The sequence below is a fragment of the Octodon degus genome, unplaced genomic scaffold (assembly GCF_000260255.1).
Source record: "Octodon degus isolate 3935 unplaced genomic scaffold, OctDeg1.0 scaffold00060, whole genome shotgun sequence".
In the NCBI taxonomy this organism is placed as follows: domain Eukaryota; kingdom Metazoa; phylum Chordata; class Mammalia; order Rodentia; family Octodontidae; genus Octodon; species Octodon degus.
This window is the reverse complement of record NW_004524636.1, coordinates 6528651-6551236: the sequence shown is the minus strand read 5'-3', so window position 1 is coordinate 6551236 and position 22586 is coordinate 6528651. Positions and strand designations below refer to the sequence as shown.

The window sequence follows — 22586 nt, the reverse complement described above, 5'->3', positions numbered from 1 at the left end:
AATGATAGCCAAGCTTTATGGAGTAATTAATGTGCCTGGCAATTTGAATTTGGCACATCCTCTATTCTTTATCACAGTCTTAAAGTGTGTGTACCCCAGCACCCGGTGTCATGTGCGCACCCCGAGTGCTGGTGTTGTGCTTCCGCTGCTCCAGATCTGGAAGCCAGGGAGGCTGCTGACCTTGCTCATGGCTAATGCTCGTTGAGGCAGCTGATGGAAAATCCTGGTGAGTTACTGGTATTTTAAAATATTAACTGCTAACTTCAAGGGGAAAAGCCAAGGCAGTGGTCCTATGGACCTATGCTATGGTCCTGAAATGCTAACTGAAAACATAGTGTGTATTTACAGTTTTCTCTTTTTGACTGTAAGAAGATAGAATACTCAGGGAAAATGAAGCTTATTGGGAAGTGTGAGATTTTTGTAAAATTTGGAAACATATGTGAAGGGTCTTGAATTATACACAAATGGAAATTAAAACTTTTAATATTCTTTTGAAGTCAACAGAGAATAACTAGAGAACCTTGCATAGGGTTTATTATGGATTATGGACTGAATAAAATATTTGTGCAGTAGATTATATAATTAATGTTTAATGGTTTACAATTGTTATACGATTTAAGCAGTCTTATGGTGCATCCATTTGAAGTTAGTAGATTAGTTTTAGCTATTGATTTTTAAAGTTTTGTCCTTTATGTCTTTTAGGGAAGAATCACATTTTAAATATGGAAGGAAATAGCAATAATAAATATAAAATCTAGTAGCATTTAGAGTAGGGGTGCTCTTGGGTTCAATTTCAGTTTTGCAAGATCAGTAAGACATCTCTGATTTCTCAAAGAAACAGTTAATAAGATGCTTTCTACACCACAGTGCCTCCAAATACCCCCACGGGAATCTCTCTGGTTTCATACATAGTGGCTATGAAAAATTTTTACTCCGTATTCCATGGAACTATGTAAAATCTTCTCTCCTTTTAAATATGAAGAATCAAAAAAGGAAAAAGAACGTTTACTTACACTTCGGACTTGTCATGTGAACAAGCGCCACATGGGGGCGTGCTGGGATCTCATATGGAGAAAAATTAAACCCCACTTAATGCGTTCCAGGAATGCTCAGCGTATTAGCAAATTCTTATTAAACTGTCAAAAAAAAAAAAAAAAAAAGTTTTAAAAGAAATTCCAGCCCCTGGATGCAATTAGAGGCTACCACACAGGATTTGATGGGCCATAAAACCATTAAATCTAAACACTTTCTTCTTGAGCCTAAAAGGCTGGAACATTCCAAAGTGAAGTTTTGGGACCCAGCTCTGAGCTGACCACCTATTGAGGTGCAGGTGGAAGAGACTGCCGAGCGGCACAAAGAGCCATACAGACTCCAAAGGACTGAATTAAGGTGGAGGTGAGAGCTTTCGCTGTCGAATTTTCTGGATTTTCTGAGATCAAGTGATCAGCCTAAACCTTGAGTGAAAAACCATTCAACAGGAAAAATTGTCATTTCCTTTGCTGCAAACTCAAAGGATGTATTTGTGAAAATTTTATTGATTTATATATTTGTGTGTTGTCGGAGGTGACCAAGGAGATATAAATTTCAACATACCTACTTAGAAAATATGCCCCTTATTCTCAGTTTTCCCTAATCCAGGGAAAATACTGAACTTGCTTTGAAGGAAACCTTTACTCTTTATGAAGTAGAGTGGCCGTTCTGGACCAGGTGTGATGTGTGGACTTTTCATCCCTGTCATCACCCTCACGACAGACCTGCAAGGTGATTCCCACTGATGTTTGACAGTGACGGAGAAGGAAACCCTGGAACAAGCTCTCAGCCGCTGGATGGCGAAGGTGGGGCTTGACTCTGGGCTGCCTTGCTGGAAAGCCTGACCTCTTCTCCAATATTTTCTCTGTCTTTACTAAGAAGAAACAAAGCTACAGAGGAACAGAGGAAAAAAGAGTCCCTAATGTTTTGCCCAAATTATAGTAACAAAACATTTAGAAGGGAATATCTCTTTGTGTCACTATAGTTAAAAAAAAACAAAAACAAACAAACCTGAAAAGAATCCAAAATTGAAAATTCCCCCAAATAAGGCCACAAGTTTTTCACACTTATTTCAATCGATTTCGTGTTTGGGATCTCCTTTTCCAACTATCAAAAGTGAGGGTTATGGATATGTGTGCCTTCCACGTACATATATACACACATGTGCACACTTATATGCATATACACACATACATTAAAATATTATGGGCCATATATGTACATAATGCATGCTTATATTATATTATATACAGATGTTGCTTGGCTTACCAGTGCAGTTATGTCCTGATAAACCTATTGGAAGTTGAAAATGTCACTAAGTTGAACATGTGCTTAATATACCTACCCTGCTGGGTACCGTGCCTAGTCCTCATAGCACACTGTAGATTACTGGCTGTTTACACTCACGGTCCATGGCAGGTTGGGAACTGGAGCCATGGACAGACAGTATCAGATGGCATGTTGGTAGTCTGGGGAAAAAAATTCACATTTTGAAGTATAGTTCTTACTCACGCTATATGCCTTTTGTACTATCCCAAAGTAAGAACCGCAAGCTGCACTGTTACGCTTTGGGAATCATCTGTATCTATGAAATGTGTATCTCAGCCCTAAAACTGTTCAGACAAATGAAATGTTCACTTTAAAGAAGATGGACTCAAGGTTGAAATCTCTTGCAATGTGACTGAATTTGTTAACCAAAAACCCCCATTAAAAATTAGAAGCTACTATGTGAAAGACTAATATCAAATGGTTCGGAATCAATGCTTTTGGAAGCCACTGGTTAGCTCATTGAAGAACATGAGGTTGCTTCTTCTCTGAATTCTTAGTGGGACATTGAGATGTGACGGTGAGAATTCCACTGTGTGTGTCCCCACACTGAGGTTGTTAAACCACAGGAAGCCGACTGAAGCTCTCAGGCTGACTGAAGTTGTCAGGCGCAAACTGCAGCCTCTCCAGACCATCATTAAAAGGCATCTTCTCACCCTGGTATGGCTTCCTCATGACCTGGAAGTTATGCCAGGCCCTGACGACTCAGTCAGATGGCGGAATAATAACCTGAGAATCATAGCAGTAGAGCTCATATTGTAGTCCGTTGCAGACTGCACTGCTGGCCCAGGGATCAAGTGGAAGCAAGACAGGGTGGTCTAAGATGTCCCTGGGGCGAATCGTTGCTTACAAAGGTTTCCGTGTAGAAAAAAAGGCAGTCTAGATATGCGGTGGCGCTGTGATCTCTTAAGAATCTGCTGCTCCAGGTTCAGACAATGAGCCAGCATGCAAAGGATGCGAAGAGTAAGTCCGCTCTCCTGGCCTTTCTTAAAGGTGTTTAAATTAGCTTAATTTGCTGACGGGTAAATTAAGATTCGTTCGACCACGTCTACGTATTTCAGGTATAATTGTAGGGAAAGTTTTGTTCTGAGATCACAGACTTGAGAACTTTATTTTCTTAAGTCGTCTCTATCATAATTTTACACATGGAAAGAAGGAAGGGTATAATCGTGTCTTTAGCATACCCGTATCAGGGCAGCTCTTGTGTGAGGCAAGGCTGGCGCGTGGCCTGGGAGCTACGGGGCACATTTATGCAAACGCTTCATTCTGTCAGGTATTGAGTTCAGAACCACACAACTGCTTGGTACTTTCTCATTGCATATTTTCCCCATTACAAAATGACTTCCTGGGCAGATGACAAAATTTGTTTTCTCAACAAAATTATTTTCAGTGCAGCTGTTTTGATGACTAAGTTTTGCAGAAGCTGTTTAATCAAATGCACCTTGCAAAAATAAAAACCTTGAGTCTTTTGAACAAATTACCCCTTTCTTTGGCCTCCTTTTCCCTTCCCTTTAAAAACATAATTTTGGAAACTCAATTCTCCTTTCCCATAAAACAGAGCAAATTTCAAAGGAATAATTGGAACCCAGACCAGTACATTGCTTAATTGTTCTGCTTCAGCCTGGATATGTAACTTGTCCCACATGAATTAATGTTCTAAGTACCAGGTATTTATTCCCATTGATAAATAATTCTCCTTTTCTGTTGTTGTTAGTTATTGTTGGGGATATTGTGAGTGGATATCATTCTAAAATAAATTATAATCCTTCCATGTCAAGACTTACATAATGAGCTTTAGTTTTACCTGATGACTCACCCTCCTTTTGTAAAACTGTTGGACATGACATTAAACATTTGGAAGTTGTTTTGTAATTGGTTAATTGTGCCTTCTGAGCTTTGAGCAACCTTTCTTTTTTTCTCCCATCTTCTACAATTTTATTTTATGTTTCTTATTTACCTTCCTTTATAATCTGAAATTTAGGCAGCTGAGAAAATCATGAATAGGCAAACGTGTACAATACACCTGATGATGATTAAGAGGGCTTAGAGATAATCACTGTAGCACAGCTTAATTTCTTGTCTTTAAAACTAGGAAGACATGAATACATGAGCAAATGTGGCCAGGGACTCTGCCCTTCTCTCACAGGGGAGGAACAGAGAAGAAAGACAGAGTTATTAGGAAGACACTGCTGGAAATAGGTAAGTCTTAGGATAGCCCATTCTTATGGTAAATGGTCAGTTTTTCCCTCTCATTTCCTGTAAGTCCCTATGTTTTGAGGATTCTCACACCTACCCTACTAACTTAGACATTGTGAAAGGAAATATCTATCTCATTGTTTCTAAATTATGGTCTAAGTGTCAAGAGCCTGAGTAGGACTCAAGAAATTTAAGAAGTACAGAACATCAGATCCTGTTAGACATCAAAGGGTAGGCATCTGAATTTTGTCAACATATCTATTTGATTCATATGTGCATCAAAGCTTGAGAAGAACTAGACAGAGCCTGGCACAAAAGTTTCTGATGCTTCCTATTGAAAGGTATAGTTTCAAACTTCAAGCATGTAACATGGGTCTCATTACTTTCTGAAGACCCTTTCAGGTTTTCTGAGAAACCTCTGATTTCAGGATAACTGCTTGAAATGAGAAAACAAGAAGCAGATTAGCTGACTGTCAGGCAGAGATGTGTTTAGAAGAATTTTCAATGGTAGATTTGGAATGGACAGTTTTAGTGATCAGGCCCCTAAAACCTGAGAACATAAAGGATTTCCTGTTGTTGCTACTCCAGATCCAGATTACCTGGGTTAGGAAGAAAAGTTGTCATTAAGCTTGATAGGTAAAGAAACCTGTTAAACTCTAGAAGCGCAACTACATTTCTCAGTCATAGGGAGGGTACTGCCAGTTCACATTGTTTTACAAAACTATTGACCTGTTCCCATCAATTTAAATCAGTGTACATTGGTGTGTAGGATTTGTATCGACCTTGGAGGTGGCTGTATTCCTGATACATGCTGTGTTCAACTTTCATAGTCGATCCTGGGTTCCACAGTGAAGGACATTTAGCTAACCTTTTACTGAATGGTGGTCCAGGGAGGCAAACCCACATTCACCTTATGCCAGGTTTTTGCAGAGATTTATAGTATTTTCCTACTCTAGTGCATGTGATTTAACTTCAAGAAGGAGCTTTATTGTAGGCAGGTGTTTGAGGGTAACTGTCATACTGTACTACTGAAAACACATAAGTGATTTCTATTAGCTCACAGTCTAATTTAGGAGGCGGGATCTAAGTCATGTTCTTATTCTCACTTCCATGTTATTACGTTTACAGTTCTATTCCAAGTGGAAGAGTAGGGAAGCAGAAAATATATATACTAAAGAACTTTGAATTATTTTCCAGGTATTTCTGGCTGGTGGCTGGATTGTACACATGCTGACGGCTTTTTAGACTTAGTCTGCAGGTGCTTTCACGGAAATCTAGAGGTGCTAGGGAAACCGTGGCCACAGTGGTGGCAGGAAAGGCACATGTTTTATTCTGCTTCCTAAATTCTTTGCTGTTATCTTGTTCTGGGCTCTCACTCTCCATAGAAATGTGTGGCTTGAGAATATAGACATTATCTCCTCAGATATTTGCTCCACATACAAGCTCTTCTGGCCAGTCCCTTGTCCTGGAGAAGAGGATTCCTTTCTCCTTCAAGTACTTTCTCTGTACAAGCAATAGACTCATGACACTGTATTTACAAAGGAAATGAGGAAGAGCTTTGCCAAACACCGTAGACTTCTCAGAGGACTTTCATACCACTTTCCAAAATGCTGTGCTAGGGCTGGTGAGATAGCTCAGTGGACTAAGCACCTGCTTAGGCAAGCAAGGGACTGGGGTTCGAGCCCGGAACCACATGCTGTGCTGGCCCTGTCCCCTGCTGCACTGAGCCGGCCACTGAGACCTGGTGTGGTGGTGCATGCCTGTAATCTTAGTGCTGGGGAGCCTGAAAATGGGAGGATCACTTCAAGTCCAAGCTGCGTAGTGAGACCTTGTACCAAATACATAAACAAAATAAAAAAAAATGGTGTAGTAATTTACATTTTCCTGAAAAGGACACAAAGGTTCTCTTCACTCCGTATGCCAGCCAATCACTGTTATCATGTGTGATTTTGATGGGTCCTTCTAACAAGTGGAAGGAATTATCTCACACTGTGATTTTAATTAGCATTTCTCTAAGACTTGAGGTACTGAGAATTTTTTTAACATATCCTTGTGTCACTTACGCTTTCTTTTTTGAGAACTGTCTGTTCACATCCTGTGTTTATTTACTTGCATTCTTTCCCTTCATTGAGTTGAGTTCATTATGTACTTTGAATGTTAGCCCCTTATCAAATATAGGGCATGCAGATTTATTTGCATTATTAAAGTACTCTCTTTGCTTTGCTAATTATTTCCTTTGCTATGCTGGAACTTGTTACTTTGATGCAATCCCTTCATGAGCTAAAAACAGAAGTATCATGTGACCAAGCAATCTTTCTTGTAGGTACATGTTTTTAAAAAATTGAAATATGTACATCGAAGAGAAATCTGTACTCCCACTTTATTTCAGCACTGTTCACAGTAGCCTTGAAGTAGAAGCAGCTGAGGTGTCCATCAGTGGAAGAATGGATAAAGAAAATGGGGTGTATCTACACATGGCAATACTGTCCAGTCTTAAAAGAAAATTTTGTCCTTCCTACAACATAGGTGGCATTAGAGGACATTTTACTAAGTGACTAAAGCAGGCACAGAGAAAACAAATTTTTGTGATTTCGTTATATGTGAAATCTAACAATCATTGCCATTGAAATAGAGAGTAGGAAGGCATGAGGAGAGGTTAGGGGTGGGGAAGAGGATGAAGAAAGGAAGATTTTGCCAGGAGGCTACAAACTCTTAGTCAGATTAGAGAAACTAGTGTGATTGATCTATCGGACTGCATGGTGACCACAGTGAGCTGTGTTGTGTGTTTCACAATTGCTAAAAACACAGATCTTTAACATTCTCACCACAATAGCATAGATATATAGCTACTTTCTCTTAGTTCAATGAGAAGAATGTTTTGAATTAATAGTGTTTAGACAAGATATTGTGTCTGTATCTTGTACTATGAATAACTACTACAAAGACAACAATATGTAATGTATTAATTATTATAACTGTTCTACTAACCATTTTGAAACTATCTCATTGTTACTTCTTTCTCAATAAAATTATTATTATTATTATTTTTATTATTATTGATGGAACCAGGGATTGAACTCAGGCCCTTGCGCTTGCTAGGGAAGTGCTTATTCCACTGAGCCATATCCTTGGCCCTCAATAAAATTATTTAAAAAATTCTCACCACAAATAATAAGGTAGATGTGTTCATTAGCAAGACTGAATCTTCTACAGTTACATAGATCAAAACAGCATATTGTATCTCCTAAGTACATACAATTATTATTTATCAATTAAAATATATAAAAATAACGACATTGAAACACACAAAAAATATTGCAAAGGAAAGCTTGACTGTTTCAAATAAAAATAAGTGAATAATGTTAAGAAACCCAGGTCTTTGGGGAGAAAAGCTACTTTGGACCTCTTTTTACAAATTGTGTTAGTCATTTTCATACATAACTCTGCTCAAGTGTATGGCTTTGTGGTTTACAGAGCAAGGATTCACAAAGCCCAGCTTAGTGGACTGTCTGGCAGTGGTAGGAGGTGGGAAGGTAGCTATTTCACAGATAGAATGTCCCTCATGAATGACAAGACTGGGACTGTGCTCGGGGCCTTTGCCTCAATCCCTTACAACTACCACATTCTGAGGTGTCAGCTGTCTACAGCTTTGAGGCTTTAGGGCTGCAAAATTCCTGTGTTAGTGATCACATGTACATCGTCTATGCATTTCCCTTATAGCAATGTATAATGTGTCATTGTAAGTGCAAATAAAGAAGAGAAAGAAATACCAAATACAGTAAGAAAGTCTGAATCAATCTTAAAGCGTCTATAGGTTAGGCACTGAATCCTGAAGATAGATTTCAGGAATGCATTTTAAAAAGGTGTAAAGTAAGGAAATAAATCCCTGGGCTGTCACATGGGCTCACGTTTACTTGGTGTTTTAGACTCCTGTGTATGTTATCTCTGTGATGTGCTGCCTGCTACAAAAGCCAGGACTTTTTAGGTTTGGAACAGCATTAGTGATGTGCTTTATGGGGAAGAGCAAGGTCTCAACTCTATAGTAGTAGTGATACCAGTAATTAGCTGTGAGCTAATAGTCATTAGCTATGAGGTCCATTTGCCAGGTGCTGTGAAATTGTAGTACAATCAGAGCCTTCTGTTACAGCATGAAAAGTAGCTACAAGTTGGGAGTAGAAATGGAAGCTGATACCTCCTCTTGCTGTAATGAAATCTGACTGTACTTGCTTTTGAGAGCAGGAGGCCAGAATTTCATATATGCAAAGGGACATGCAAAATCAGTAGGGAGATGAAAAGAACTAAATACATGTTACTGTCAAGAATGAGGTTAGGATAGCTCTAATTGAAACTTTTTAGCAAAGACTGGTGATGGAAATATTAATAAAACTATAAAGGTTAGACTTTGTATCTCCTAAGAGCCATGTGAATTAGAAAAGTTTCTCTCTTAGACAAAGAAGATGTTGGAAAGACTTAACAATGACTACAGCCAAGACTTTCCCCAATTAGCACTGATGCTCACTGGCTAGAGCTTTAGCTCTAGGTCCTAGATTGTTCATGGTATTGAATGCCCTCAGGTCTCCAAGAATTCATGCCTAAATTACTGGATTGTAAAGGTGCCAGAATCCTTGGAGAGGGACGGGATTGATGCTGTATGGAAGCAACCTGGGGCCGAGGCATGCTCACTCCAGAATCATAGTTATTTGAACAAGCAAAATTGATTGTCTATTAACTTGTATTTATTAGAATTCTTTAGAGTAACACAATTGATAGAAAAAAATGTAATTATACAAAAGGATTTATTAAAAAGATTTACAGGATCCAAGGCTGAATAGTCCACAATGGCCATCTGTGTCTCAACAGTTGAGAAGATCCTGTAGGTGTTCAGCCCAAAATGCTGGATGCTGTACACAAAGGACCAAGGTTTCGGCACCAACCCAAGGCAAGCAAGCTCTCTGGAGTCCACAGTGTGAGATGCACTGAAAGGCTGCAGCAGCTGGAGTCTGATATTCCATGCTGTCGTAGTAGCAAAAAGAAGTGTAGAGCTTTTTGCATGCAGGCAGAGTCCTCCTCCTTCCCTTCTCATTCTATTTGGGCCACAAGCCGATGTGGTGGTTACCCCCAATTAGTATGGTTGTCTCCCCTCCACACTCAGGCTCTCTGTGGGCCTTCATCCAATCGTCTTCAGAACTACCTGCACGGACACGCCCAGACTTGCTCTTTACCAGTCTGCTTGGCATTTCCTAACCCAGAGCAGTTGGCAATCAAGATTCACCATCAGTCTAATCTGAAATTTATCCTCAGATGAGGAGTGAACTTTTTAATTCTCTACTTGAATGGCAAAATCCCAGCTTCCCTGAACTCATTCTAATACAAAACTGTATGAAATACTGGGGCAGTTCATCGATCATTTCCCTTTATTATAGCAGATAATTGTGAGTAGAAGCCACAGAGATTACTAATAGTTTTCTCCAAGAAGCAGGAAAGTTCTACATTTTCTGTTTTCTTTTGAGAGTAATAATTTATGCTTTTGGAATAAACCCATTAAACTGCCAAATTATAGCATCCCTACAACTGGAAACAATGGTTTTGGAGTTACTGACTCCTTAGGATTCAATTGTTGAAAAACTAACATGAGAGAGTAAAGACTTCTGCATCCAGTTGCAGCAGAACAGGGAGCCACAAGGAATAAATGGCATGGACTGTCCTTGGGACATCCACCCCTGAGTGGTTAGAGTGAAATGCTTACAAAGGCTGCTACCTTGGGAATCTAAACAGATTTGGGTGATGCAAGCATGATTTGTGCATCGTCTCAATGTGTTCTCACAATCTATGTGGATGGACTGCAGAATTTAGCATGAAGCCACGGAAATTTTTTTTTTAACAGCTTTTGGTGTTTTTGATGACAGAGCTGCTGCTAAGCCTGTGTAGTACATTTGCATTAACTGCAGAATGATGGTCTAACATCTGAGTGAGCATCCTTGCTAGGCCTTCTTGTGGGTGGTCACCTTGCCCTCCCAGTGTGTGGCCGCCCTCCTCATTGGATCCCAAGTTTCCACACCATTCCAGAGCTGAGGGACACTAGTGTCCTTTGGGCATGTGACAGACCCACTCTTTTGAACACCATGGCCGTGAAGTATTGAGAGATGGGTTTTATCTGTGCTTGATACCAAACAGCCTTTTGGACATCTGGGAGTTCTAGAAAGATCCTCTCCCTGTAGGAAAAGTCAGACATGCTGTGCTTGGTCCCACTTCATTGCCCAACCCTGCATGGTCTCGGTTATGGCACGTCCTCGCCAGGACATAATTTCATTGTGGTGCATCGATGGTAAGGAGACTCTGACACAAGTAATCAGTATCCTCGGGTGCTATTTCCATATTTCCAAATCTTAATGAAAATCAGACAATGATCCAGATGCTCGTATGTGTTATTACTTAGTAAAATGTGAGGGTTTTTTTTGGGACAATATTTTGCAAGTCATGAGATCCTATGATAGAAACTTTCAAAGCTATGCCCGAGGGGAACAAATTAGTGACCCAGAGACATGATGATCTTCAGCTTCCATCCTTTGTACATGGCCAAGGACCTGGGAACAAGGATGCAAGCACTTCAAAGTAATGGCAAAGGAAACATTTTTCAGAAACCAAGTCTGTCTAATTGCTGCCTGAACTTCAACTTTTACTGTTAACTAACTATTAAAGGTTAAAGAGTGGTCCAGCACTGGCAGCACTGACAGTGTCTGGAGAACGGTTGGGAAGAGAGATTGCTGGGCCCCACCTTGTGCCTAGCGAATCTGAGGAGGGACCCAGAAGCCTGCTTTTGTAAGTCCTCTGGAGGATCTGGCTATTGACAGAATTTGAGAAGCATAGAACCTTTCCAACTTCTCAGTGAGTCTTCCCAAAAAGCTTTATTTGGTTTTTCAACATCACCCTTGACAGTCACTTGAACAACTGCATTTACTCTCTTTTGATGCATAACGGACACTCAGGTAAACTAAGTCACACAGCCAATTTCAGGTATTTGTAATTTATTTCTCAACATTCTCTACTAGGCATGCAAACATTGCATCAGTTTCTCCTCCACTAAGCTCACTACAATTTACTATTTACTGTTGTAGAGAAAACTATCCATCATGTTCTTTTAAGTATTTAAGATGTTGGTTAGGGCTGGGGAGATGGCTCAGTGGAATAAGTGCTTCCCTGGCAAGCACAAGGGCCTGAGTTCAATCCCAAGTTCCACAAAAAAAAAAAAAAAGATGTTGGTTAGGTAAGTTTAATTTTTCGTTTATTTCCTTGTTGCTTCCTACCTTGCTCAAATGGATGTGACTCGATTTCAGATATACATTATACACATTTTAGAACAATTTAAAAGGAAACATAAATGGTAGAATACATAATGATGAAAAAAAAAACCCACTTTTTTTGTTTTTTCGTTTTAGTACTGGGGATTGAACCAGGGCCTTGACACTAAACTGCATCCCCAGCCCATTTTAAAATTTCTTATTTTGAGTCATGGTCTCCCTAAGTCACTAAGTTTTCCAGGCTCATCTTGAGCTTTCCCTCCCCCTGCCTCAGCCTCCAGAACTCTTAGATTATAGCTATGCATCACCCCTACCATACTTCTTAGGGAAAAAAACCCACAAAACTTTAAAGATGAAATTTAAACATTAAAAAGAAAAAGAAAATTAACCAGAATCACAAGTCTGCCCATCTTCCACAGTTTGCTTTGGTTCACATACCTATAATTACAATTTGTACACATGTGGAATTTGTTATACATGTTTTGCCAACTTTTTTCCTAAACATATCTATAGATCTAAACCTATTAGTATATCTGCAGCTATTCTTTTATAATTGTAACAGGCAAGGTTCTCCAGAGAAACAGAACCATGAGCCAAAATAAATCTTCCCCCCTGTAAGTTGCTTTCCTGAGACATTTTGATCACAGTAAAGAAGAACTCACTGGCAGTTATGGAAGTTGATAAACCAAAGTCTTCAGGGTAGAAAGCTGGCTGGAACCCTGGTGGAAAGCTGATGTTGCAGCTCAAGCCAAAAGGAAATTTGCTGACAAAATTCTCTCTTTCTCTTGGAAGATATTTTTGTTTTTCGTTTTGCTCTGCTTTGTTTTGGTCTTCCATCGATTAGATCAGGCCCATCAACATTATTGTAGGTAATCTGTTTTACTCAAAATCTACTAATTTAAATGTAAATCTCCCCTAGAAATACCTTCATAGTAATACCCAGGCATGCTGACCAAATACCTGGGTACTAGGCTCTCGCTAAACTGATGGACAAAATTAACCATCACACTCATCAATTTCATTTAATGTGTGAACTATAGTCCATTCCCTAAGGCTGGACATATAGTTTGCTCTGAGCGTATTTGCACTTAGACAGAACACCCCTCTGGATATCTGCTCATTCTTTAGGAACGAGGCACACATGGTGTAAAAGGAACACGTGTTTCCAATTTCTTAAAGATTTGACTTTGTGTTGTCAAGCTGACCTTGCTGAGCTCTGTAGCCCTCAAGCAACAACCGCAAATCTTGGGAGCTGTGTGACACCCGTCTTGATGGTTTCTTTTGTTTCTTAGCTTGTGAGACTCTGGGGACTGGCATGATGCTGAGCTCCTGGGCCACGTCCTCCATTGAAGAGGTTGCAGAGGCCAGTCCTGATGCCCTTCGCTGGCTGCAGCTGTACATCTATAAGGACCGTGGCGTCACCAAGCAGCTAGTGCAGCGAGCTGAGAAGATGGGCTACAAGGCCATATTTGTGACTGTCGACACCCCTCACCTGGGCAACCGCTTTGATGATGTGCGTAACAGGTTCAAGCTGCCACCACAGCTCAGGTAATCATGAGCCTGCAGGGCCTCAGCTGGATTGTTGGCTCCCTGTGGTGTTTCACAAGCTGAAGGCTTTCTGTAGTTCCTAAGTGGGTGCCCTTGGGAAGTTAGTTTGCCATGAAAACATTAGTCTCACAGTGTGGTTCCAAAGGACTTTGTCTAGCATCGATTTTCTCTGGTTTCCAGAGATGGTATTATTGCTAAATATCCCCATAAGCACTAAGGAATAGCACTTCTGCTGTGGTTATCACATATTTGAGCTATGAACCTGAGAAAGGAATTATTACATGCTTGCAAATGTAGTACATTTATGTACCAGAATGCATGAGGGCTTCTGAAAAAATGAAATGCCCTACAGATGGACAGTATGTATGTCAGTATAGGCAACAGATGGTTATTATTACCCTGATACCCTTTCTTTGTTCTGTTGAAATCAGAAAGCTACCTGAAGGTTTTATTTTTAATACTATTAGGAACAACTAGGACTAGAAACTTTGAAGAAAGAAAAGAGGAGAGGTGGAAGAAGATACAACATTTTTGTTGTTGGTTTTTGAGACAGGATCTCCCTATGTAGTTCATATTGAGCGTGAACTCTTGACAATCTACTTTTTTTTGTCTTCAATATTTGAGATTTTATTGGTTGTATTGAGGATCAGTACACATGATTCACTTTGCACATAATTCTTAGCACACATATCAAAAAAGGCCATGTATTGTTTTTCAGTTGTTACAGTGCCTTTCCAGCTTCAAATTTAGAGGCAAATTTTGAATAAAAGGATTAAGTACCAGTATCTTCAAATGTTGACAAAGTGTTACTTAAGTCCCACCATTTCACAATTTTGTATCACATATACTACATACTCACATTTTTTATCTTTCACAGCACATTAACAAAATGAAGCAAACTGGACAATCACTACCAAAGATGTACAGAGAGCACATAATTCTGACAAGACAACAATTAGAAAGTAGTTATTTATTTATTTATGAATTTTAAGACAGGGTGTACCAGGTGTACAGGGTCTACAGGGTCTCACTGTGTACATCAGACTCATGGTGATCCTCCTGTTTTCTTTCTCCCAAGCACTGAGATTACAGGGGCCCGCCAGCACGCCCAGTCTCAGTTACTGTTTCAGTGCACCCTGGAGGTGGTGGTACAGGGCCAGCTCTACAGGTTGGGGATTGAATCCCGGCCTCTGTGGTCTGCCTAAGCAGGCACTTTAGTCTGCTGAGCTATCTGGCAGGCCCTGGAAATTTTCTTTAGGAATCAATTCTACTAACGGAATAGAAGTCATTTAAAGTGTTCAAGACATATTAAAGCATAACTGTAATTCCAAATTGCCATTTAATATGTTTTGTATTGCAGGATATAAAGTTACCCTCCACCTATGGAATGTTAAGCTGACACTTAAGACACTCAAAGCCTGCCATAATTCAATATCCCACTATTTCTGGTTGTACCAAAAAATAAACAACCAGAGAATGACTTTACCTCTAAAAAAATCATTTATACTTAAAATGTGATGAGGTGGGATTCCCTCCTTTTTAAAAATGTTTCTAGAGCTACTAAAAAACTTGCATTTACAAAATAGTTGATAAAAATATTCCTCTGGCCTGTACAAGAAGAGAAACAGGGAGCACTGATAAGACGCTGTGTGTGATTAATCAGACCTGGCTTCTTTCTCTTCAGCCTCATCAGAAGCTGCGCTCTCCTCAGTTTTAATTTCTCCATTTTCTGCAGGTAAATCTTGCTTGGTTTCTGGATCAGCCACTTCAGCCTGTTTTCCCTTGGCTCCTCTTCTCTCTTTTGCTTGCACTTTTTGTCTGAAGATTTATCCTTTCCCAGGGCCTTTAATGGTTTCGTTTCCACTTTAGCTGGAATAGGTTTAGCCCACAACCTTGCCGATCTCCTCAGGGGTTCCTCCTTTGCCACCCTTTCCACAGAGCTGACCTTCTTCTTGGGCATGTTGGCAGCGCAGGGGGGCATGCAGAAGCTTCAGGCCAAGGCACAGGGGAGCTACGCAGCTCAACTGCGGCCGGTTCCTCCTGCCCCCAGAGCTGCTGGGACCCGTGGTGGGGTGGTGGGAGTTGACAGTCCTCTTGCCTCATCTCCCAAATGCTAGAATTACAGGTGTGCCACCCAGCTAAAAAGCCACAGACTTGATCTTTCATCTTCTATTTCATTTGGCAATATTCCTCTTTTATGTAGTTCATCCATGAATGCATTTTGAATTTATTCATTCACTCATGCGAGCAAAAATATTGCATCGAACAATCTAAATTTGAACTATAGTGACTTTGTCTGATTACTCAGTCTTTCCACTAACTTTGAATTGCTGTCTCTTTCCTTGCAGTATTTAAGGATTAGAATCGCTCCATGGAGCTTGCTGAGAAAGGGTCCAACTTCTTAATTTATCTGCCTCTTTTACCTATTGTCTTTTTGTACTTACATCTCCAACAGAAATCACCTATTGGGTTTCTCATGACATTGTATGTCTGATGTGCGATAGTCTCCAGGGCTCTAAGGATCTGAATGCAGCTCAAACTCTCGGTGGAGGGCGTCTTGGTGATGAATTCCCCAGTAACCATCAGAGTACATGACATAAGGAGCAATGCCTTTCTGGGGCCCAGACTTCATTTCACAGGGCACTTCGTTTTATTCTGACTACATTATAATTGTATTTAGAACGATTGGGAGTAGCCTACTCTGCTCAGCCTTCCAAAAGAGTCCAAAACTAAGAGATTAAAACATCAAACCAAAACTAAAACAAAACAAAAACATCAAACAAGTATTTCACCTAAGCACAAAAAGATTGTTGGAATCGAGGGATTTTTTGTATGTATTATTATCAGAGTAGGATGTAACTCATTCTCCGTGTAGGTCATAACCATAGATAGTCTTAAAGAAGAACCACAGAGTTGTCACTTCCCTCTGCATGCACCTATGTGAGTATAAACTATCATGCATAGAATCTTGTTGTTGAGCCAGGTGTAAATTAGTAGTGCAATATTGATTATCCTGCACAGGGTTAGGATATTATTTCTGTATGTAGCACCTACAGTGAGCCAGTAACAGAGAAACTCTTCTCCCTGCCATTAAACTGTTCTACATGGCCCAGAGGCAGGGTTACCAAACACCCATCTTTTGAAACAAACAAACCAAAAGGAAAGCCCGTGACATAATCCCCTACCTTGCCAAGTTAATCAGTAGGCAGATGACTTCAAATTTCCTTAATATGTAATCTGTATTTAGATTGTCTCTGTACTTTGATGGCCTAATTCTTTTTTCCCCCACTGCCTTGGCTTTTGACAGGAAACGTTCCTCATTATTTCCGTCTGGTCATTTGATAAAGAATTTGCCATTCTTGTCTTCTCCCACTAAGTGCAGCAGTAATAGATGCCATGGCGCAGTTCGTTTGCTTGTCTTTTGGTCCTTGTTGTTTGCAGCTTAAGAATCCGTCTCTTGCTTAGGCAGCACAGGACGTTGTGCTGTGGTATCTCAGTAGCTGCGTGGGATGATGGAGCTCTGCATTCTGGCTGGCGCTCTGCTCCTTCAGCCCTGGGCTGCTCGCCGAGCAGCGAGAAGGCTGATCTGGTCCCTCCCTTTCCTCTGCTCCTGGGCTTCTGCCCAGATGACGTGAAGGACCAAGAAACAAAGCCCCTTTCAGCTGCCGGCGTGCACAGGATGGCCGTAGCTCCCCGGGCTGGCACACGTCCGGTCTGAAGATGATCAAATAATGAGCAACACATCCAGGTTACGGGGAACATGGGAAACACCCTGCAGCTGGTGCACCCTGGCCCCTGTCACGCCCACTGGCACTGTTTGTCCTGATGGACTTCAGGGAAGGCCAGCGCCTTCGGGTTAGCTCCTCAGTGGCCCGCATTCAGCGCCCAAAGGCAGAACACACTAAGGGGACAGCTAGACTTCCGCTGGAGGTCACATGCACCTCAAAAGCTCATCTGTCACAGCCTGATATGAAGTCAGTTTCTGTCCGCGGCTGACCTGACTCATAGAAGGTGAAGCCTGCCTTTTCAGAAGTGAGGTTTGGCAGGCAACAGAGGCAGGAAATCCAGAGAAGAATGAGTCGGTAAAGCAGTGGCTCCTTCCAGCCCTTGCTACTTCCTCTGCCTGGGTAGGGGGGGCCACCAGCGTTGGCATCTGGGAGCAGCGAGAGTTCAGGAGCCGGGTAATCTCCGCTTGGTCTACACTCAGAGCACACGTGTGTGTGCACATCATACAGCGCTTCCTGAGACTGAGGGGGCGTGAGGAGAATGTTCTGCTCTGGAAGCAACAAGGAATGACGCTCGCGGAGGCCTTGAGGCGGGGGTCTTCTGCTTCCACAGTATTCTACTGTTGGTTAAGGTTGGGCTTTTCAGGGCAAAGCCAAGGTAGGGTAAAGAGGAGAAGCAGCTTTCCCCGCCCCCCCCCCCCCCCCCCCCGTATTTTAGGGAAGGGTCTACAGGGTGTTCAGGGTTTCACTACTAGATCGAACTCATAGTGATCTGCCTGTTTACAGCCTCCCAAGTGCTGGGATTGCAGACGCGCCACCATGCTCAGTCGCAATTGCTGTCTCAGCACGTCCTGGGGTCGGGGCTGGCACGGCCCGCCTCGGGGATCGAGCTCCCGGGCCCTGCGCCTGCTTGCAGTTGCTTTAATTCGCCGAGCTATTTGGCCAGCTCTAGAAGCAGCTTTTAATCACTGAACAACATCACTGTAAAGCGTGGTTGGGTCAGCATTCTCACTGAGCAGTGAGGTGGGCCAAAGTTGTCTGCATCCTAGTCCCATGAACCCGACACATTACGTGGCAAAATGGACTTTGCTAATGCGATAAATAACGATTATGAAACATGGAAATGGTTTTACTTTATCCTAGGCATCTTAATGTAATAAAAAGAAAGCTCTTTACAAGAGCAAGGCATGAGTTTTGGGATCAGAATAAGAGAGGAGATGGTAAAAATCAGAAGTTAGAGGGATGTGGTCAGGAGCGGGGTCGGGTCAGCAGGGGACCTGGAAAGCTGGGGAACATGAAGGGCTGAGTCCTCCTTTCCCCCGCAGAACCACTAGTGTATGAATGACACCTTGAATTCGGCCCAGGAAGGTGGATCTTAGACTCCTGATCTTCAGAACTGCAAAATAATAGATTTTTGATATTGTAGTAGCCATTTGTTACAGCAGCAATAAAAAAAAAATGCATGCCATTGTGAATCTTCTTCTCAAAAGAGCTTCTCAATCAGGTCAGCAGTGCTTGTCATCTTCAAGCATTTTTACTTGAGTCTCTGCCCACCCGCATCCTCTTGTTCCGCCCCACAGCTTTATTTTGTGTGTTACTTGTATTTCAACGTGCTCTAGGCTTTACCTGTTGATTAAATTTATCACAGGCAGGACTTTTGGTAGACAGCTAAAACACTGGCACATAGTAGTACTCAGCAGGTAACTGTTGGGCCAGAAAATAAAAATGCATGAGAGGGGCTGGAGAGATGGCTCAGTGGTCTAAAGCACCTACTTGGAACAAGCTTGGCAAAGCATAGGGACCGTGGTTCGATCCCCCAGCACCACATGCCAGCCAACCCCGTCCCCTGGTGGGCTGAGCTGGCCGCGCGCGCGCGCGCGCGCGCGCACACACACACACACAATAAATAAATGTTAAAACAAAAATGCATGAGAACTCAGGAGACTTTTCCAATATATTATAACTAGGAAGACACTGAACTCAAAATCCATGTCCTGTGCCTGTCTTCCAACTGCCTGGCCATGTGGAGGCAGAAATCAGAGGCTGAGTTCTGAACATCACTTTTTCCTAATCACCAAATTAAAGTCTGGTGGCTCCTGTGCCCATCCTGTACATGCTGGGACTTTCTCTCTCAAACTCTCTTTCTCTTCATACTTTGATAATACCATGAGCTCCATTCTTATTCTTATTCTTATTCTTCTTTGGGTTTTGTTTTCTACATATAGAAATGTAGCTCAACATTTAGTGTTAAAATTTATGATAAATACATCTATTATGTATTGCCCAGCAATATTATTGTGTTACCAGTTATTTAATATTGTTTAATGTACTTTAGATTTTTTTTTTTACTACTGCCATGATGCTAATTTACTAGAATTTGAAGCGATTCCTGTATTAGATTTAAAAGTGTGTCTTTAAGGGCCACTCATGATAGGAGTACCTTACAGAGGTGTAATCCCATGTTTTTTCTTTGTGTCATTAAATGGATTAAGATTGGGAAAACTGAGCCCTAAGTAATATGTTCTTTTCTTCATTTTGAGATAGAATGCCTTATCAGAAGCAGCACATCTATCTATGTGTCTGTCTGTCTATCTATCTATCTATCTATCTATCTATCTATCTATCTATCTCTATCTACTGTATTTTTCTGAATAAAAATAGCATTCATAATGATTTCTTTCAGAACCATTGGTAAAACACTCCATCGTGGGTCTCTGTCAAGATATCTGAAAACTTTTTCTTGGCTTCTGGCTTTGAACAAAGTTTTAGAGTAACAACAAGGCTTCATTGTGCACTGAAATTTCTGTAAGGCAACATTCATTCAAGTGTTGATCTGCATTTCACCATCCAAGAATAACAACAGTTATTTATATAATTTCATCCATGTTTCTGTTTTTTCCTACCCATTTCATCCTTTCACCCACCTCTCCTGAAATTCGGCAGCTTGTTGGGGCTGGGGGTGGGGCACCACGTGGAGCATAGACGCAGTCAGATGTTTTTCTTTTTTACTCTAGGCCTTGCTATGGAGTAGAACAACTGGATCCTTATTTTTTTTCTCATTGAAAAAGTTATTTAAAATTTTTCAATTTAATATTTCAAAGAAATGAAATAGGTGTTCATAAAATAAATGTGCTTATTGATCTGGAAGCTTGATTTACTTCAAGTGCAGGTGACCACAGCATGCCAAAAACTCTGCTAAAATGTACAATTCTGAGTGTTTTGGAAGGCAGGTGTGCTAACCACTGTATGACCAATGCCTCGGTTGTAAGTGTTCTGATAAAAAGGATGTCCAGGCATTTCAGGGGAAGTCCATACTAGATGAATACACATCTGTATGGCTCTTAAGAAACTGGAATTTTCAAGGATATTCAATAGTTATCTAAGACTCGAAACTCTATGACAAATTAATCAATCCCCTCATAGAATTTAGACAGTGATTTGAATTGAATTAAATGGGATTGAATGTTCATATTCTTTTGACAATAGATGCCATTCCAGCCACTACAGTTATTTTAGCGAAAATACATTAAAATAAAAAAGCATCCAATATAGTTTCAATTAAAGGATTGTTTAGGTAATAACTTAAAGATAATGTGCCTGGACATTTGTAGTTTTATAAAAGTTTTTATAGTGGCTCTCCATGGCAGAGCTGGTGGAGAGAATCAAAGAGCTAGAACTAGGCCAGAGATTGATACACAACTTTACTTTTAACTGAAGGGCAGATTGGATCAGGGGTAATTTATAATATAAAGAAGAGCAAGGAGGAATCCAGGTCATTGTTATCATTCAAAAGCAGTCTTTGTGATGTAATTTGAGGATGTGGGGGAGCCAAGCCACAGGGGTGTCCTAAGGGTGTCTAGAAGGCCATGCTTCTAACTAGGTGGCACCACAGAGCTGATGCATCACAGTTTGGGATTCCAAGCAAAGCCCATGGTTTAAATGCCAGTAGATCAGTGAGAAAGTGAAGGGAATACTGTTCGAGGAGTGGGACAGTGGGGTGGGGCACCTTCCTTCTGTCTCCCTCTTCTCTTTTTCTTTATAAATAGTCGTCTTTTTGTTGAACTTGGTTCCTTTAAATTCTTTCCATAATTTTATCAAGAGACAAATAGCAGTGAGACAGTTTCAAATCAAATTCGTAGGACAGTTTCAATAATTAACACATTGCATACTCTCTTCCTAGTGGTTATTTGCTGTACAAGATACAGACATGATATTCTATTTACAAGCACTATTAGAACAAATCCCTCTATTTGTTAAGAGAATGTAATTATATATCAATCCTAACCACTTTGAATACACAGATACAAAATGGACATTCATCTGTATCCTGTTTTTTTGTTAAGTTCCATCATTTAGATATTATAGGTGTGTTAATTCAGCAAAATATTCTAAAAGAGTCCGGTAGTCCATAATAGTATTGGGTCTTCCACTTCACTGGCAATGTTAGAAATTGTTGACCTGAATCCCCTACAGCTCAACATAATAGGATGGCTTTACTTCTTATACTTCGTTTTTATACTTTTCTACTGGTTGGTTAAGACCAAGATAAAGCAAGACGTATGCAACAAAAGTTGTAGCTTTTGGGTCTGATAAGGTCAGTGAAATCCCCTCAGGATTTATCCTGAGACCCTGTACCTCAGATTGTAGAACCTTTGTCAGTGTCAGCCATGTGGATGAGTCAAGGCCATTGCTTGGCCAATGTGCTCTCTGTGAAAGCCTGAGAGAATGTTTTCTCTCCATGTGAATCTCCTTAGGCACACTCTACATCATCGATCACTTTCCTTTGTGGCCCCATAATCTCCTTGATCAGAAAATTTGGGACAGTACTGAGTTACGTGACATTACAGTACAAGTTCTCATATGTCCTGAGTCTTAATTGACCTTGGAAGGCTAGAGCCAAAATGTTGGCTTTCCTTGCAGCCCTCCTTTTTCTCTAATTTTGGTCTGCAAACTTAGGTTTTTAACCATCCAGAAGAGAATCTTATTGTTCTTACCATACAACCTAGGCTGTTAAGCTTAAGCTCACTATCTGTCTGAATATGAAGCATCTTAGGCATAACAGGGAACAGGTATTTTTCATCAAGTATTGATACGTTGAACTTTAAGTCCCTACAGAGTATGATGAAAAAACATTTAAAAAATTAAAATTTATTTTAAAAATAGGCATAAAGGATAATATAATTTTTATGCTTACACATAAGTCCAGAAATCTAACCATGTACAACCTTGAAGCAGCACAGTCCTGCAACATTCCTTTTCATGTCTCCTCCCTTCATTTACCACCCCTTTCTTTTTGAACAATCATCTACCCAAGAGACAGCATGGCAGCAACTGGCATGACATGACAAGCAGTCTGTATCAGAAAACCTGAATGACAGGCACTCCAAGCATGAACCTACTATTATAAATTGCCATCTTCAGTGCAGTTGCTTAGTTCACAGGTATCTGTATATATAGTTAGTCA

General features: G+C 40.8%; 1 protein-coding gene and 1 pseudogene across 1 annotated transcript in view; one reads left to right on the top strand and one right to left on the bottom strand.

The window, feature by feature from the left end:
* Hao1 (hydroxyacid oxidase 1) overlaps positions 1 to 22586 on the top strand; it is a 68478-nt gene that overhangs the window by 17679 nt on the left and 28213 nt on the right. Inside the window, exon 3 of the mRNA XM_004634288.2 lies at positions 13142 to 13397. Coding sequence (XP_004634345.1) covers positions 13142 to 13397 — 256 coding nt within the window. The remainder of the gene's footprint in view (positions 1 to 13141; positions 13398 to 22586) is intronic.
* On the bottom strand, positions 15053 to 15357 carry LOC105742570 (annotated as a pseudogene).